At 31.4% G+C, this 18,332-nt stretch overlaps 1 protein-coding gene across 1 annotated transcript in view; it reads right to left on the bottom strand.

Annotated features, from left to right (window-relative positions):
- STAU2 (staufen double-stranded RNA binding protein 2) overlaps positions 1 to 18,332 on the bottom strand; it is a 437,835-nt gene that overhangs the window by 353,412 nt on the left and 66,091 nt on the right. The window contains exons 4-5 of the mRNA XM_051970039.1: positions 16,570 to 16,729; positions 11,952 to 12,087 (exon numbers count right to left, since the gene is read on the bottom strand). Coding sequence (XP_051825999.1) covers positions 11,952 to 12,087; positions 16,570 to 16,729 — 296 coding nt within the window. The remainder of the gene's footprint in view (positions 1 to 11,951; positions 12,088 to 16,569; positions 16,730 to 18,332) is intronic.

The following is an 18,332-nucleotide window of genomic DNA, read 5'->3' as shown; positions in this document are numbered from 1 at the left end:
TTATTTAGAAAACCTCAAAAAACAGTTCAAAAATTAACTGAAACAATTCAGCAAATTGCATAATATAAAATAAATCCATATAAATTCAGCATTCTTGTACTTTTTGGCACATTCCTATACCAATTAAGGTTAGAAGGGAGAGATAAAAAAAAAATTCATTCAAAATAACTACACTAAATATGAAATATCTTAGAATTTATCTGTAAAAGAACTATCATGTAGGAGCAGGATTGCTTCTTTTCTCCATGGCACCAAAGGGCAAAACTAATAGGAATGACTAAAAGTGACAGAGGCAACTTTGTGTTTGAAACTGGGGGAAAAAGCAAAACAAAACAAAATTCCTGACAGAGCTATCCAAAAAGGGAAAAAGTTGCCTTGTAAAGTTATGGATTTTTTCTCACTCAAGATCTTAAAGCAAAATGGGAATGACCACTTATTAGATGTGATATAGAAGTTCAGGTACAGATTGGACTATCTAATCTCTGAAATCATTTTCAACTCTAAGATTCTGTTTGATTAGAGGACTATGATCAAAGTACTGGATCAAAACAAAATCATAGAAGCCAAGGGAGGAAAGATAGCAATCACTAAAATGTCAAGGAGCATTAAAAACAAACAAACAAACAAAAAAACCATCATTAGATTCAGCAAATAGGATATCACTGATGATCTTGAAAGGACTAGTAATTAATTGGTAGGAAGCAAAACCAAATTTCAAGTGTATTATAGCCTTGAGTTAGTAGAGAAAAAATTAGAAGCAGCAGGTATAAACTAATATTTTTAGAAGCTTGTCAGTGAAGAGTAAGAAAAAAACCTATTTTACATAAGCAGTTGGAAGGGACAAGGGAAGGGTATTGTTTTGTTTTGTTTAAAGATAGGATAGATGTAATATGTTTGTAGGTATATAGGAAACAGCCAATAGAGAGGGAAAGCTTAAAAAGAAAAGAATGAAAATGGTTTAAAAAAAAAAGTTAGGAAAGAATTATATGATCACATAATTTAGATTTAGGTAGGCCCTTAGAAATAATCTAGTTCATAATAATTCTCTTATTTCACATGAACAACCATCTAGGGAGGTGCAGAGTCTTACCAAAACTTTAAGATGGCAAAGATGGATGATGCTTTAACTTGTTTATGATATAACCTTTAATAGACAGACCATATATCCATTTGGAATTTATCTCAGCATAAGACATGAAGTGTTGATTTTCCTTTCACATTGTTATCCAATTTTCCCAGAAGTTTTTGTCAGTGATTCCTTATCCCAGAAGCTAAATTGTTTATGTTCACTGAATACTGTGATATCAGATACATTTACTTCCAAATGTTTTATACTTTATTTGTTGCAGTGATTGATATATTTTTTAATCAGCATCAAATTGTTTAAAAGATTAAAAAGGAAACAGTTATCTTGGGAAAAAAATCTTAAGTTTCTCTAAGGTATTATCTCCAAAGTTCATAAGTAATTGATGCAACTCTCACGAAATAAACAAGAGGCTTTAAAAGACTGCTTGACAATTTTCCAAGGCAGAAATGAAAACTATCAACAGCCAAATGAAAAATTACTCTTACTAATAACATGCAAATTAATGCAACTCAGAGATTCTACCTCATATGCATGAGACTGGAAAAGATGACAAAAAAGAAAAATAAGGACTATTGGAAAAACTGTGGGAAAATAAGCACATTATACAACGTTAATGGAATTGTGAATTGTTCCAGTTATTCTGAAAAGCAATTTGTAATTTATCTCAAAAGTTACTAAACTCTGAAGAGGCAGAGTCAGTGCTGTCATTACAAGCCCTATATACAAGAAAGGGGAAAAAAAGAACCTGTGTGTACAGAAATATTTATAGCAGACCTTTTGTGTATGTTAGATGGCAAAGAAATAAAACATAAATTTGGAAATGGCTGAACAAAGTGTGGTATATGAATATAATGGAATACTATTTATGTTGTAAGAAATGATAAAAGGAACAATTTCAGAGAAAACTAGGAAAAAGTGTATGAATTGATAAAAAATGAGGTGAGCAGAACCAGGAAAATAATTTATAGGATCATATTTATATTGTAAAGACAAATACTTAGTGAGACTTAAGAACTCTAATCAATGCAATAACCAATCACAATTCCAGAGAATCAATAAGTAAGCATACAACTTGGCTCCTGACATAGATGTGATCAATTTAAGTTGCAAAATAAGACATATTTTAAGGATACAACCAATGAGAAGATTTGTTTTGATTGACTAAGCATATTGTTACAAGGGTTTGGTTTGAATTTTTTCCTCAATAGTGGGAAGAGAAAAGATAAGAAAATAGTTGGGTTCATTGAAAAAAAGTTAATTTTAAAAAAATATTCCTACAATGAAAAGCCCAAACAAAAAACATACAAATAACAAATCTAATATTTTCCTACTCCTGGTACAAGTTCTTTATCAGTCATATTATCAGGTAAAAATAAAAATTCTAAACCATCAAGAAGATTATTTGAAATATGGTTTTATATCCCCTATGATTAATAATTAACCTCATTATAAATATTTATTTCAGTGCCTTGTAATATTAGCTAATAATAGTATAAAGCAATAAGGATTTAGAAGACATTTAAAAGCTAAGCCTTTGTTTCCAAAAATGATCCATCATTCACTTAAAAATCCAAAATATTCACACTTCAAACTTGAAGACAGAATTTTCTAAATTGATCAAAAATTACCCAAATGAAAAATTTCAGTGGATACTGAATAATTTGTGTGTATATATCCACATATATATGCACATGTATATGTATTTTTACATAAACACATGTGTTTTATATATATATATATATGTATATATATACATATATATATATATTAATGTACACATAAAATGTAATGCCTTCCAATTAGTTTACCAGAACAACTTGCTGACATTATATTAGACAAAAATTACTAACCAAATTTCAACAAAAAACCTTTGCATAAATTGATAGGATTGAAAAATGAGAATTGAGGGGGTAGCTAGATGGCAAAGTGGATAGAGCACTAGCCCTGAAGTCAAAGGATCTCAGTTCAAATCTGGCATCAGACACTCAACACTTCCTAGCTATGTGACGCTGGGTAAGTCACTTAACCCCAATTGCCTCAGCAAAAAAAAAAAAAAGAAAAGAAAAAAAGAAAAGAAAAAAAGAAAGAAAGAAAGAAAGAAAGAAAGAAAGAAAGAAAGAAAGAAAGAAAGAAGAGAAAAGAAAAGAAAAATTGTGACTTAATAAGTATAATCAAAGATGTACTTCTATTTTGATTCATATATCTTTGATAGGCATTGTTTTCAGTTATAATAGTCATTAAAATCAAGAACCAAAATAAACTGAATGGAAGACAAAGCCTTTTGAATCACTTATAAACTTAAACCGTGATTTTGAAAAAAATGAATATGCAAGCATATTGCTCTAATTAAAATATAATTATTAATAGTACTGTGTGAAGAAAAAAGGTTCTTTGTGCTGTTAATAAGTTATTTTTGAATACTATTTATTTCTTCTTTATGTCCCCCTTTTTATTTTAATTTGTCACATATTTTATAATATATTATATGAATGAATGGTTTTAAAAGGCTTGGAAACCAGTACCTTAGATACTTTTTTGAAATTCTAAAACAGCTACAGTTTGGAATTGTTTTCAGTTTTGCATAAAGGCTATAAAAACACGATTAGATATGTATTAAAAGATTAAGGGGGGAAAATGACTATACTTTTCTACAAAGATTTTGAAACTTTTTAAAAATTGAACGACAGTTCATTCTGTTATACACAAGTTTTCAAAAAAAAAAAGCATTCTTCTTAAGAACACAAAATTGTGAAATCAAACTGAAGCAAGTAGTGAGGAAATGCTTAATCATATATTTCTCAGTAATTTTAATTCAAATGATTGCCAAAGAAAAAACAAAACAAAAAATAGCACATTATCTGACAAACCCTCCCCTTTCTCCCAATCCAAACAGAAAAAAAAAAAGTATCATTTGACTTATTTTGCAATAGATTGCTTATAGAAGTAAAGAAATAAAATTCCTTAGAACTCTACAATCAAAATCATTATTATTATTGTTATCAATTTTTAAAAATATTTATAAAATGCTTAAAGTCTTATTTAAAGCTTGAATAATGTTTAAATGTTTCTACCTAACTTTGGAGCTCAGATTTTGACTCAGATGGGATTCTAATCTAGTTCAATCCTCCCTAGTCAATCACATCTCCCACTTCTGTACCTTCACTTCATGTCTTAAAATTCTCTACCATCTTGTTTGATATGTATATTTTTCTTCTAGGATATCTAGTACGCTAATACTGATATAAGCATACCTGGAATCAGTTTTAATTCTATCACAGAAATCAATTAAATAATTATTTTATTTTTTAATTCATTTTTGATCTACTTTTAAGCTATTCTACAAGGTGAAATTCACCTAAAGATTATTCAAAGATGACCATGAAGTTCCTAAATATATTTTATTTATACTAGTTAGAGGAAAAGATATCCCTTTAGATAGTAAATGAAAACATTTGATCTTGAAACAAAATTTAGCAGTGCTACCTACGCAAGGCAAATTAACAGAATGTGGGGTGGGTCATATGAATGGGAAAACTTATTGCATTCATACAGATGTTTTTAAGGAAGCATTAGGTTGATGAAATGTGGAAAATAGTAATATCACATTTCATTAATCCATTCCTTCCTAAATAATGCCTGTATTTCAGTTCTAATTGTCTTAATAAAGCCATTTATGTGTTTCCTTACATAAAATAGACCTATGTTGAGAATAGCATTTCACCTCAGCAGTCAAAATGTGCCATCTAGTGGTAAAAGTGAGCAAGTTAGAGCTTATCCACACTACAGCTATAACTTTCAGAGTTACCAACTATGACAATAAATGAAATTAAAAACGACCACAATATTTTTTTCTTTTTGGACGTGGTTTGGAGGAATATATTTTAATAAAAATCAGACATTTCTTGTAGCAAAAGTTTAAGAAGAAGGGATGGAGAGAGGGAGGAAAAAAGAAAGGAAGGGAGGAAAGAAGGGAAGAAGGAGAGAAAAAAGGATCTTAGTATCTTATCAGGGAGGGATGGAGAGAGGGAGGAAGAAAGGAAAGAAGGGAGGAAGGAAGGGAAGAAGGAAGGAGAGATAAAGAATCTTAGTATCCTATCAACCCAACAATGATTAACATAATGTGCTTCATCACACTTTTTTTATTTTGTTAAGTAGCCCTCTGAAATGTAGTATGTTAGTAATTTTCATTATCTAAAATCTTATTTGTCTTGAAGCATTTTAAATATAGATATAATATCTTCAATTTCCATTATTTACTAAGCAAAAACAGGCTATAAAGATACTTCATTAATCTCCTAGATGTCTTTGAAAATTCACAGAAATAAAACTTTCAATACATTTCAACATGGTATCAAAAATCAAAATAAAATAAAAAAAGCAAAACATCAAACATAGTATATTTCCCTCCCCCAAAAAATCTTATTTCAGTGCCTCACTAGGGCCTTATGCTCTCAAAGGCTATACTCACAGACTAGAAGCTTTAAAAGGTTCTAATAAGCTTGAAAGGATTCAAGAACAGTTCTAGAGATTGGATGTGTGTCTGCAGTCTGAAGACTAAATTAACTAAATACAGATGAATAGGTTCATCAACAGAATATTGGACACAGCAACTCAACACAAAAAAAGTACAAAATTGTCTAATATATCTCCTTTCTCCTTTTGAAGCAAAAATGAATGAATGGCAGAAAAGAGAACAAAGAGTACAATGAATCAACTAAGTTTTAGACTGTCAAAAACAGTAATTTTACTGTTGCTACTTTTGCTGTCATATTTTTTAAAGCAATAATCAATGAATCTCTGCAAATAGCATATAATGACATCCATATTAAGAATTTCATTACAAACAAAATCAGAAGACCAAAATATAAGCAGTAGCTAAAAGTAAAGAGAGTTCAAAGGTTCTCCCTGGAGAAATGAATAAAGGAGTTATGTCCATAGGCAATAAGACATCATTTTATTTAACACCTAATCACAGCAGCCTGCAATATACACAATAAGCAAAAGCAAACATCATTAAAAACATAAATGATAATATCTAATGTATTATCAAAGCTAGGAACCAAAAATGTCTCAAAAGAACAGAATCTTGAATCAAAAATGAAATTTAATAGAGATAAATCTAGAGTCTTGGACTTGGATCCAAAAAGAAAAAATCAATTTCACAGGTACAGGATGAGAGAGTCCAATTAAACTGGAAAAGATCCTAGCACTGTAATGGACTACAAACCGGATAAGTCAACGTGGCAAGTGAAAAAGGTTATAAGATGTATTATTATGTATCTTGTAGATACATTATTGCTACTATATGCTGCCCTGATTACATCATATCTGGAATATCATGTCAGTTTCTGGATTTTACATGTTAGGAAGGACATAAGGTAGAGAATACTCAAAAAAGAATGACAAAGATGTAAAGATCAGATCATAACAGGATCCACTGAAGAAACAGAGCCATCTTAACACTATCAATCAAATATTTGTTAAGCAGCTATCGTGCCAGAATTTGTACTAAATTTACCATCTAAAAAGGGAGATGACAGGTAAACAAATTTATACAAAACAAGAAATATACAAAATAAATAGGAAATAATTAACAAAGAAAAAGTAGTGAAATTAAGAGGAGTTGGGGAAGACTTACAGTAGAGGATGGGATTCTAGTTGGGATTTAAAGATAGCCAGGAAGGCCAGTACTAGAGATGGAGAGAGAGTGTTGCAAGAATGACAGACAGCTAGAACAGCCCGTGTTATTGAACTAAAGAATATGTGTTAAGGAATTAAGTATAAGACTAGAAAGGTAGGAGGGGGCTAAGTTATGCAGCACACTGAATGGCAAACAGCATTTTGTAATTGCTCTTAGGGCTATAATCGATTGGATTTTGTTGTGAGTGTAGAGGAGTGGTATGGGAGTGGAGGAGGGGCCCTTTCTCAAACACAAAACCTATGCTTGAAAAAAATCATTTCAGTGGCTGAATGGAGGAGAATCGAGGCAGGCAGACCCACCCAGCAAACTATTGCAATAATCCAGGAATGAGGTGATGAGAGCCTGCTCTAGAGTGGTGACAGTGTCAGAGAAAAGAAAGGAGCATTCTCAAGATATGTTGCATAGGTAAAATCAACAAGTCTTGACAAAAGCTTGGATATGGAAAGTAAGAAATAGCAAAGGAGTTCAGAATGGTTTCTAGATTGCACTCTGGAGGCTGGGAGGACTGTGTTGCTCTCTATAATAATAGGGACGGTTGAAAGGAACTTAAGGAGAGGGAAGGTTTAAGGGAAAAAATAAGTTCTGTTTTGGACACGTCTACTGGATGCCCAGTTCGATACACCTGAATGGCATTTGGAGAGGAAAGATTAAAGATAAACAGAGAGATTTGGGCTAGGTAGATTTTGAGAATCATCAGCATAGAGATAGTAATTAAACCCACAGAACTTGATGAGTAACCAAGTGTAATGGTATAGGAGAAAAGAGGGCCTAGGACTGAGCCCTGAGAAATATCTACAGCAAGAAGATTCAGAAAAAGAGACAAAAGAAGGAGCAGTTAGAGAGGCAGGAGAACTTAGAGAGAGGATAGTGTCCCAAAGAACTAAAGAGAAGAGAGTACTGAGGAGAAAGTGATCAGCAATGTCAAAGGCTGCAGAGAGATCAAGGAGAATGAGGACTGAAAAAAAATCCATTAGATTTGGCAACTAAGAGATCATTAGTAACTTTGGAGAGGGCAGTTTCAGTGGAATGAATGATATGGTCAGAGGCCAGACTGTAAGAAGAGAGAAAGAGGAGAGAAAATGGAGGCTTATACTGTAGATAGCCTTTTTAAGAAGTTAACTACAAACAGTAGAAGAGGTATAGGATGATAATGGGAATTGAACACTATATTCCCTAGATTCTACCTACAACCCAGCATTTTACCTTAATTAAGGATCTAGGTTATACTGACCAGAAACCCAGTCGGATTCAAAAATTGTTACAAGTTTTCTCACAATTGTATTTCTTAAGAACTTATATGTCTTATCTGAAAACTGGCGATGTGCTGATCAATTGATTACTATTTCCATGTTTCTTTGATTATTTACAGATAATTGGAGGGAGGGAGATACTTCTTTTTCTAATTCAGTGGAATTGTATCTGTTTATCTAATCTTTAGCCCAATTATAAATTAAATTACCTAGTACTGTATTGTTTTCTTTTAGTTATTTGATATTTGATAAATTGTCTGTAGTATATAAAATTGTATCTTCCCTTGTATTCAGGATCCAGCCCTAAGCTGAGCAAGGGACCTGGCATGCAATGATTAATAAACTGAAATGATCAGAGCCTTGAACTTTTATTTTCTCAGTCATTTCATCTTTTACCTACCACAATAGGAAATAATTGGTTCCAATCATAGTCAGTAGTTTCAGAATCAAGTTTCTATAAATAGTTTATATATATTCTCACCACCCCCTTCCCTAGATAACAAGTAATCCAATATATGTTTTAAAATGATGGCTCTCTTCAATATAGTAGCATTGGAACTGGTCTGAATCGTTTCGATTGTTGAGAAGTGCTACAACCATCAGAATTGCTCATCGTATAATGTTGCTGTTGCCAGCTATCGCTATTTCTAAGAGATGTTTGACATATACCTCCAAAAAACAAATAAATACATCACTGCAATAAAGCAGCTAAAAGAGCCCCCAAACTACCTCAGTCAGAAAATACATGATCTCCTTAGAAACATGGAAGTCAAGGATGATGACAGTTTAGATAATGAACTCATTTATTTAAAAAAAATAATAAGGGAAGACATAATGAAATGTATTTACTTTTGCCCATTTCACATTTTTTGGAGTTGAAAATTTGTTTAAATCAGATCGCAGTTTCTACAGTCAAATACTATCTTCTTTTTGCTTTTATCTTTTCTGCTGATTTGCGATTGATTTTGATTCTTGTTCTAATATCACAAAAAAAAAAATATGCAGTTAAAAAAAAAAGGCTACTGAAATCTTGGCATAAGACTCATTCATGACATATTTTCCCAAGATCATAAGAAAGTAAAACTAAAAGGAGGCTAACAAATAACTATAAAGTAGAATAAATATGCTGGTATATATATATATATATATATATATATATATATATATATATATATATATATATATATATATATATATATATATATATAAAACAAACTATTCTCATTAGCAAGGCTAGTGGAACCAACACATTTTACTCTAATATTTTTCCTGATGTAGGGAAAAATCTGATGAGATAAACCAATGTAGATGAAAGAAAGAAATCTATGCTGGACCTGACAGAATTTCATCCATCCAATCATCCATTCATTCATTCATTTATTTTTCCAAACACATGTAAAGATAATTTCAACATTCATTTTTGTAAGACTTTGTCTGAATTTTAAAAATACACAGGGGTTGATTTCCAAGTTATTTCAAATATGGGAAGATTCTTTAAAAAATGAAAAGATAAAAAATACTGACATTTTTACCAAAGAATGATACATACTTGCATCTATGAAATCCTTGAATAAGAAAACAGGAGGCATTCACAGACAATTTTTTAAGCAGACCATTCAGTCACACAATATATTAAAAGGTATATGTACCTATTTTTTTTTAATAATTACTAAAAAGTACTTGACTTTGTCCTTAAATAAAATATTACCTGAGTATGTTCTAAAAATAATACCAGATTCCAAGATTAAAAAAATCACTTTCTCAGTGATCCTTTGAGTATCAATATCAAGAGAGACATGGCAGGGCAACATATACTGAAGATGTCCTGTTCATAGTACAAAGAGAAAGTTCGCAGATAATGAATTAATTCAAGCATGGAAGATTAAGTGGCTTTCTCAATGATACAAGTTCATTCAAAAGAAATGTTGCTCACCAACCACACTGAAAGCAGATGAAAAACACATGTTGCCCAGATTTCTTTTCAATTGTTCCAACCTAAATAAACCACAAATGCCAATCTTTTTAACATCAATATTTTTTCAGTAATGCTACATGCTTGTAAATTATGGAATGCTCTGATGTCAGAATAATGAAGATTGCGGGTGACCCAAAAGGTAATAGAAAGACACATGGTAAGCAAAAAGCAGGGTATAGCATATCACTAGGCATGGTCTACATGATTAGGAATTATAAGAAATCATCAGAATATATATGACTAGAAAAGAAGGTAATGAGAATGAAAGATCTTAGTCTGAATGCAACTGTTATCTGCAAAAAATTAAAAGAAATCTTCCACCCAGTTGGGTATTCTATAGAGAGAATTTGAAGACATAGGACAAGAATCAAGACATTACATTCATAGTTGTAATCTGCAATGAGGAAGAAGCTTCCACACTAATGAGATTATAGTTCCATTAATAGACAATATATATATTGAATTCTCAGGAGTAATATTTGTTTTGCAATTGGGTTTTTATGTCATTTCATTACTGAAAAATAGATATGAGTAAACCTTAAAGAAAATTCCATTTATAATCTATTAGACTAATTCCTTGGGGATGGAATTCATGTTTTTCATTTTGTAACTCAATACCTTAAGCTGTGCTTAATCAATATCTACTGAAATTAAAATTGAGAAGGCAATTATAATAATCCATATTTGTACATTACTTTGCAGTTTACAAATCACATTTCTTACAAAAACCTTATAAGGTAGATAATGTAAATAATATAACAACTTGGCAAATGAGTAAACTGAAGTTTTGATACCAAAGTAAATGGCTCAGAGTAAGGACTCAAATCTATGTTCAGAACCGCTTTATTAAGGCATGCTACTTCTCTAAATTTAAGAAACAAAGGAAAAAAATGTTCTGGTAAAAAATTCCAAATGATTTCATACAAATATCTATAATCCTAACTAGATTCAAGAAACTAGTTGGTATAATTCTAAATCTACTACATTTAAAACTCCCACAAAATTATACAGTTTAGAGAGTGTTTGGATATGCCTTTTTCATATGTCTATAGCCCCCCAAAGCACCCTAATAATTTTACATTATACAAAGTTTTCCTGCCCACAAGTCCAAACTGTGAAAAACATCAAAACAAAGTAAAAAGTATGACACTAGGCACAGACAAGTCATAAAATAAATCCTTGTTGAATATATGAAAATATCACATAGAATGACACAGAAATAAGAACTGTAAATCCAATAAAAAATAATGAGCCTTCAAAACAATAAACTCAACAAAAATTGTGAGGTAGGGAGAAGTAAATCATTTTTCAACTATATTACTTATAAATTCTTCTTGGGAATTTATGAGCTTACTACATACAAATTATATTACCTGAGGTAAATTTGAACACATATAAAATATTTATGACCCACTTATTATGTACAAGGCACTCTGCTATCCATTACTATCCTCAAGAAGAGTATGTTCTTAGAGAACAAAGAGATATAACACATATAAAAATAAACACATTATGTATGACAAAGCAAGCATTGATAGAAAAATAAGATAGAATTAGAAAAGTATCTTACAAATATTTGAAAAAAGAGAACATTTTCATATGGCCTGATCAATTAGAAAAATACTACACACAGGAAAGGTGAGCTAAATCAAAGAAAGAGAAGTCTTCTCAAAAGTGAAAATGAGGAGAAAGTCCATTCCACAGAGTTCTACTTTGTATGAAATCACTGAAGTAAGGATGACTGCTGGGATCTCAATTAAAAAAAAAAAATGAAAGAAAATTTTTCAAAGAAAAAAAAAAAAATCAGGGACCAATTGTCCAATTTGGCTAGAATATGGAGCTCATGGAGAACATAAATAAAAAGGGTTTTTTAATGACAATTTAAACAAATTATAATAACAAAATCAAAGTGAAAAAAGCAATTAAAGACATACAAACCTCTGATTGTACATGCCCCGAAAGTTGTAATTTGCTCTGTAATTTGGAAATGGCTTTGGATCTAAAGGCCTGTAGATGGCAGGCTCTCCCCTTTTCATAGCAAGACCATTTAGTTCCACTGTTGGAGTTATACTGCCTGTTTAAATAAAAATAAAAAATGTATGTAAACTATTTCTACAATAAAAAATGCAACCTATACTTATAACTATATTTTATTGTCATGAATGGAAATGTAAGACAGTGAGATTCTATATAGAGAACCATATACATGATTTTCTTATTCAAAAAATACAATTACTATTAGAACAGGAAAAAAACAACACAGTAGTTCTTATTCTTTCTTTTTCTGAGTATTTAATGTAGTGCTTTCTAGTAATCGACTGCAAAGAAATAAAGCACACAACTCTTTACAATTCACTATTTTTTCATAATTCAAAACTGCATTATTTAAAGTTATAATTCTAAGTAAACTGACAAATGATAATATATTATAAACATATAATTGTAGGTAAAATATTAAATTGGTTCTAACCTAAAGGAAATATGTAATGAAAATTCAAATAGTGAGACATTATTTCAGGGGATTCATTATTCACACTAATAAAGATCTAGCAATATTTAATTAACAAATTAAACATCAGCAATGAAAACAGATTATTTAGAAAGTTATACAAGGAGAATTTAATAAACTCCATACTAAAAAATAACTTTAGAAAGTAAATTTAACTGTGACATATTTAACATATATAGGACTGCTTGCCATCTGAGGGAGAGGGTGAAGGGAGAAAGGGGAAAAGTCGGAATAGAAGTGAGTGCAAGGGATAATGTTGTAAAAAATTGCCCAGGCATAGGTTCTGTCAATAAAAGTTATAATTATGAAAAAAAAGTAAATTTAACTAACTTGCTAAGGATAACTTTCATAAGATCATGCTATTTCTAATGACATGTATTAGATGAATACATAAATTGATTTAACCTCTTTTAAATTTGGTGATTTATTTTTAGAATACAAAGTACAATACCATAGTAAAATTTAAAAAAATCCTTACTTAGAACAGCCAATATTAGAGCTGAAGTCAACCTTTATACTGTTTCCCGGTATAGTCTAGTGTCAAAGCTTTGAGATCACTTCAGCACAGAGTTTAAGCGGTCACCTAATCCAGTCTCAAGTTACTAGAAGAGGCATTTCTTCTGTAACATAAACCAACAATTCTTCATCTAGCTTTTTGTTAAAAGAAGATCTCAGGTGAAAAGGAATCCAATCTCTCCCAGGAAGTTCTAGTTTTGAGGAAATTTTTCCTTACATTAAATCCAATTTGGTCTCTGAAACTTCTGCACACTGCTATGAGCTCTGACTTTTGAGTCCAAGCATAATAAAACTATCTTTTCTTCAATTAACTTCCCCTAGTTCTTCTTTTCCCCAGGCTCAACATCCCAGATTCTTCAATTAATCCTCATTAACAAAAATTTTTATCTTAGGGCTTTTATCATATTAGTTGCCCTCTTCTAGACACTAACCAACTTTTCAATGCCATTTCTAAAATGTGGTATCCTGAACTGAATGCTCAGCTGTGGTCTGACAAGAAAAGAATATAAAGAGACTCCCTAGCTATAAGCTGCCTGGTCCCACACACAATTAAACTATTAATGTAACCTAAACTCATAAGTTTACAGATAAGTAAACTATAACCCAAAGAAATGAGGTTTTAAATTTAGATACTTGAGAGCTGTCAGATTATTTCGGAATGGGAACACTATTTCAGTTGTTTAATTTAAGAAACATTTATTGAGAGCTTACTAAATGAAAGGCAGTAAAAGCAGTTTTGTTTTAAAATACCCCTTATTTAGTAACTTGTGCCACACAAAAAACAAAAAGTTACTTTTAAGAGTGGACTCTGTAATATATTGTCTTAATTCTTTGCCACTTTCCTCACAAGCAATTAAGGCATAATATCCGTTAAAAAAGAAAACTACTTTGCTTCTTACTACAAAGGAAAAACCAAAATGACCTCTTCAGAATGAGCATCTCTTTCCCCTCGAAGTTGCCTTAAATCTATCTGTGCCAATTAAAGCATCTTACTTTCAAAGAATGATTATTTAATATTTATTATTGAATTAGAAAACAGCTAAGTGAGGAAATATGGTAGGAAAGGAGATAAACTAAGAAAAAAAGATAATAAAAATATATAAATAACGCAAAACAAATTATCATCTGAGATGGAATCACAAAGAGAAGGAACAGCTGGAGTACTTGAATCATTATTTAATAAGGTCTTATAGTCAATAATCTATAGCCATCATATTCTTTAAATGGCTATATTAAGTTTATCTCTGCCCTAATGGATATTATCATATTAACCAGATGTCCAAGTTTTCATTCAATTCACTTAAAAAAAAAAAAACATTTATTACACACTTACTATGTGCAAGGCAACAGGGAAAAAAAGATATCATCATCATTTATATAGTGCTTTAAGATGGAAAAATGCTTTACATATATTAACTAATTTGATCTTCACTACAACCACTAGAGGCAGAGAGAGGTTAAGTGACTTACTGAGGATAATACAACTAATAAATGTCTCAGGAAGGTTCAAACTCAGGTCTTCCTAAGTAGAAGTTCAATATTCCATGCACTGTACCACATAGCTGCCTTGAAGAAGTGTATAATCTAATGAAGAAGGTTGTAGTGAGGTAAGGCATATATGTAAACAACTATGACATGAGGTAGAATGGAATGGCATGAGTACAAGAAGTCTTCCCTTCCCACACAAATGCCTCAAAATAAGACTACTAAGAATCTCAGGAAGCAAAAATCACTCTCTGAAAGGGTCATGGAAGGTTTGGTTTCAAGGTTAAAATTCATGGAAAATAAGGTTTCCAACAGTATTCAATTAGAGGCTGTGCGGTAAGGGAGGAAGTCCCCTAGGATCACAAAGAATAATGTGAACAAAGACTACCAGAAATGTAAGAGGTAAAATGAGAACCAGCAATAGTTAGTTAGTAGCACCATTTGTTTGTCATGTGGAATATTTAAAGGAGAGTCATTTATCTAAAATGGACAAAGCGATTTGGAATCATCATCTATGAGGGTCAAACAAATTCAACAAACATTTCTTAAGCATTCATTAGGCTCTGAGAACCCAGTGATAAAATGAAACTGTCCTTGCCCCCCCCAGGATCCTACTGGCTAGAGAAAAAACATACAGAATACAAAATAGATAAATAAATAAATAAAAATAAAGTTATACAAAGTAATTTCAGAAGGAAAAGGGGCTAATAACTGAGGGAATTAGGAAAAGCCTCCACCAGTAGGTGGAATCTGATATGTATTTTGAAGAATGCTAGGGATTTCAAGAGAAATCACCACAGAAATACTCTGTTCCAGCCAAGCAAGCCACTCACTATTTTCCAAATATATAACCCACTTACTTCCCAGGGCTCTCAACTCTGCTCACGAGTTTTTTTCCTGCTTCCTTTCCTCTCCATTTATCTAATTCCTACTCATTTCTCAACATTTACATTGTCCTAATTTCACCATTAAGCCTAATTCAACTACACCAGTCCTCAGTGATTATTCTGTCCTTGAAACTCCTATAGAATTTACTACAGTTATACCATTTCATTTAACACTTAAATACACTGCATTTTTACTTACCCTATTTTTTTATGTCCTAGTTTCCAAAATAAGTAGATTGTCATTTATGAACAGAACTACATATTCTATTGCCTTGCATCCCAAGCACCCAGAACACTGCATAACAGGACTCAACAGCAAATGGTCAGTATAAATGATGATGATTATAATCCAGAAACATTAAAGAAGTTAACAGAAACTTAAATGTTTCTCATTTGCCCAGGAGTAGTTAATTTCTCATCATCTGCAAAATGATTACGAATGTCATTTTGATCATAAGTGTGAAAAATGAAGCTTACTGTTCACTCCTGGTATAAGAATAAGCTGAAGACAGAAGAGACAATCTAACAAACTATTTCTATATAAGACAGAAGAATACAAACTAGATATTTAGGAGATCAAAAAATGGGACAAAATAGATCAGGGCAAACCATGGGGGTTCTTGGAAATGAAAGAAAAGACTCAGAAAAATTGAGCAATTGATCCATTCAATCTCTTTTATCTAACACAATTATGGCAAATTGTGTTTGCCATGGCAGAATATGGAAGTGAATGAGCATTTGTGTGACTTGAATGAGCCTATATATGTATGAAAGATTAAATAGATTGCAAACTCTTTGAGGGAAGAAATTGTGTTTCTTTTGGATCCAAATGATGCCTAGATGCCTAGGATAAATTGTTGAATTAATAAGTGAATGCCTGTGTGAATATGCAGATTATTGCTAACTCTTAAAAACAAAAACCTGGAGAGGTCAATGTAGCACTCTGCTAAAACAATTGTTTTAAACCTCAGTATTTAGCATTAAGCTTTTACCTTTAATTGACATAACTTTGTTGTTTCCCAGTTTATCATTCTAAAAATCTTTGTTGATTAAAGAAGTAATCTGTTACAATACAACCAAAGCTCTCTTTCTTTTCAAAAGCACAAGGAAAGGGCACAAACATAACACAAGAAAAGGAAACAAATCAGCACTGGATTACCTGGATTACTATTAATATTGTTTTTGGGGGGTCGAGGAGTTGGTTTGGGAAGGGTAGTTTCCCTCAAGGCTTTGTTGGCAGCAGCATGCTGGGCTTTCTTTATACTGCTCCCTTCAGACTGCCAGGTCTGTTCTCCAAGAGTCAGCTGTACAGAGAACATCTTTTAAAAAAAAAAAAAAAAAAAGGTTTAAAAAATTAATTAAAACTTTCTATTAAGCAAATATTATGAAATGTTACTTCTCTGAAAAATAAATACCTTCATAGAAAAATGGAATTTGAGCATTAGTAAAGATTTTAAAGATTATCTAGTCCTACTTGACAAATTGTATAGATAAGGAATGTGCAATAGTAGATAAAGTGTCAGACTTGGAGACAGGAAAACTTGGGTTTTTAATCCTGCCTCGGATACTTAATAGCTGTGTGACCCTGGGCAAGTCTCTTTATCTCTATGTACTTCAGATTATTCTTCTGCAAAATAAGGGGGCTTGTTTTAATGACCTCTAAGGACTTTTCCAGCCCTAAATCTATGCTACTAAGAAGCAAAGCAATCCAAAGAGATTAAGTGAATTTCTTTCAATGTGGTCACATAACTAAGTATCCTTCAAAAGAATAAAGTTCAGATACTATTAGTAGTTGTAAACATGGTAAAGTCGCTTAACCTCTGGGTCTCTCGTTTCCTTATCTATAAAATGTTAATAATAATAATAATAGCATCTAATTTACAGAATTATTGTGAGAAATAATATATGTAAAGTGTTTCATAAATCTTAAAACCCTTCTCGTCTCATTTAGTCTGGATCTCTTCTCTCCTTGCCCTTTTCACATTCTATCTTATATTATACTTGTCTGTATTGATGGTTTGTCTGCCCTGATTACATTGTTGATCTTTATATTCTCAAGTGTTTACTATAGTACTTTGGAGTTTTCTAAATAAATGATAGTTTGTTGGCAGATTATCATCATTTCACATAAGTTTTTTCTCAGGTGGTTAAAATAATTATTTTTATTGATCCATATTATGAAAAATATTCAGTCTTAATACTTGTGACTGTTTTGATAACTTTTTTAATGGTTGCAGTTTTCCTTAAGTTTGAGTTAACCAAGTACAATATAGAAGTAATTTTGATATATTATTAGATTCACTCTATTGCAGAACTAATAATTAGATAAAAATGATAAAGACCCAAAAATATTATTGAGCTGGCCTGCTTAATTTACTTTGGCATGTGTATTTTATATATGCTTAGTGAAGCTTATTTGAATGGTTATTAAAAAGACGTTTCTGTTTTGTTACAAAATCACATTCTTTATTTGTTCCTTGATTATAATCAGAGGATATATAATGCCATCATCAATACCAGCTTCTACTGATATGGTAAAAAGGCAAAATTTGGCATCTGTTATTTAGATTGGAGGTCTAAGAACTTTCACTAGGGTGATGAGGAAAGTTTCTTAATTATCAAGTTGATTCAATTCAAAAACATGTATCAAGATTTTAGAAAGGCCTGGAAAGATTTACATGAACTAACTAATGCGGAGCAAAACAAGCAGAACCAGGAATACATTGTATGCAATAACAGCAAGAATGTGCCATGATCAGCTATGAAAGGCTTGGTTCTTCTCAGTGATTCAGTGATCCAAAGCAATCCCAATAAATTTTGGATAGAAAATGCCATCTGCATCTAGAAATAGAACTATGAAAACTGAATATGAATCAACACATGCTATGTTCACTTTTCTTTTTCTTTTTTTTTCTCCTCTCA

This window comes from Antechinus flavipes, chromosome 1, assembly GCF_016432865.1.
Source record: "Antechinus flavipes isolate AdamAnt ecotype Samford, QLD, Australia chromosome 1, AdamAnt_v2, whole genome shotgun sequence".
NCBI classification, from domain to species: Eukaryota; Metazoa; Chordata; class Mammalia; order Dasyuromorphia; family Dasyuridae; genus Antechinus; species Antechinus flavipes.
Note: the sequence above shows the minus strand (reverse complement) of the source record. Positions and strands in the feature narration are given on the sequence as shown.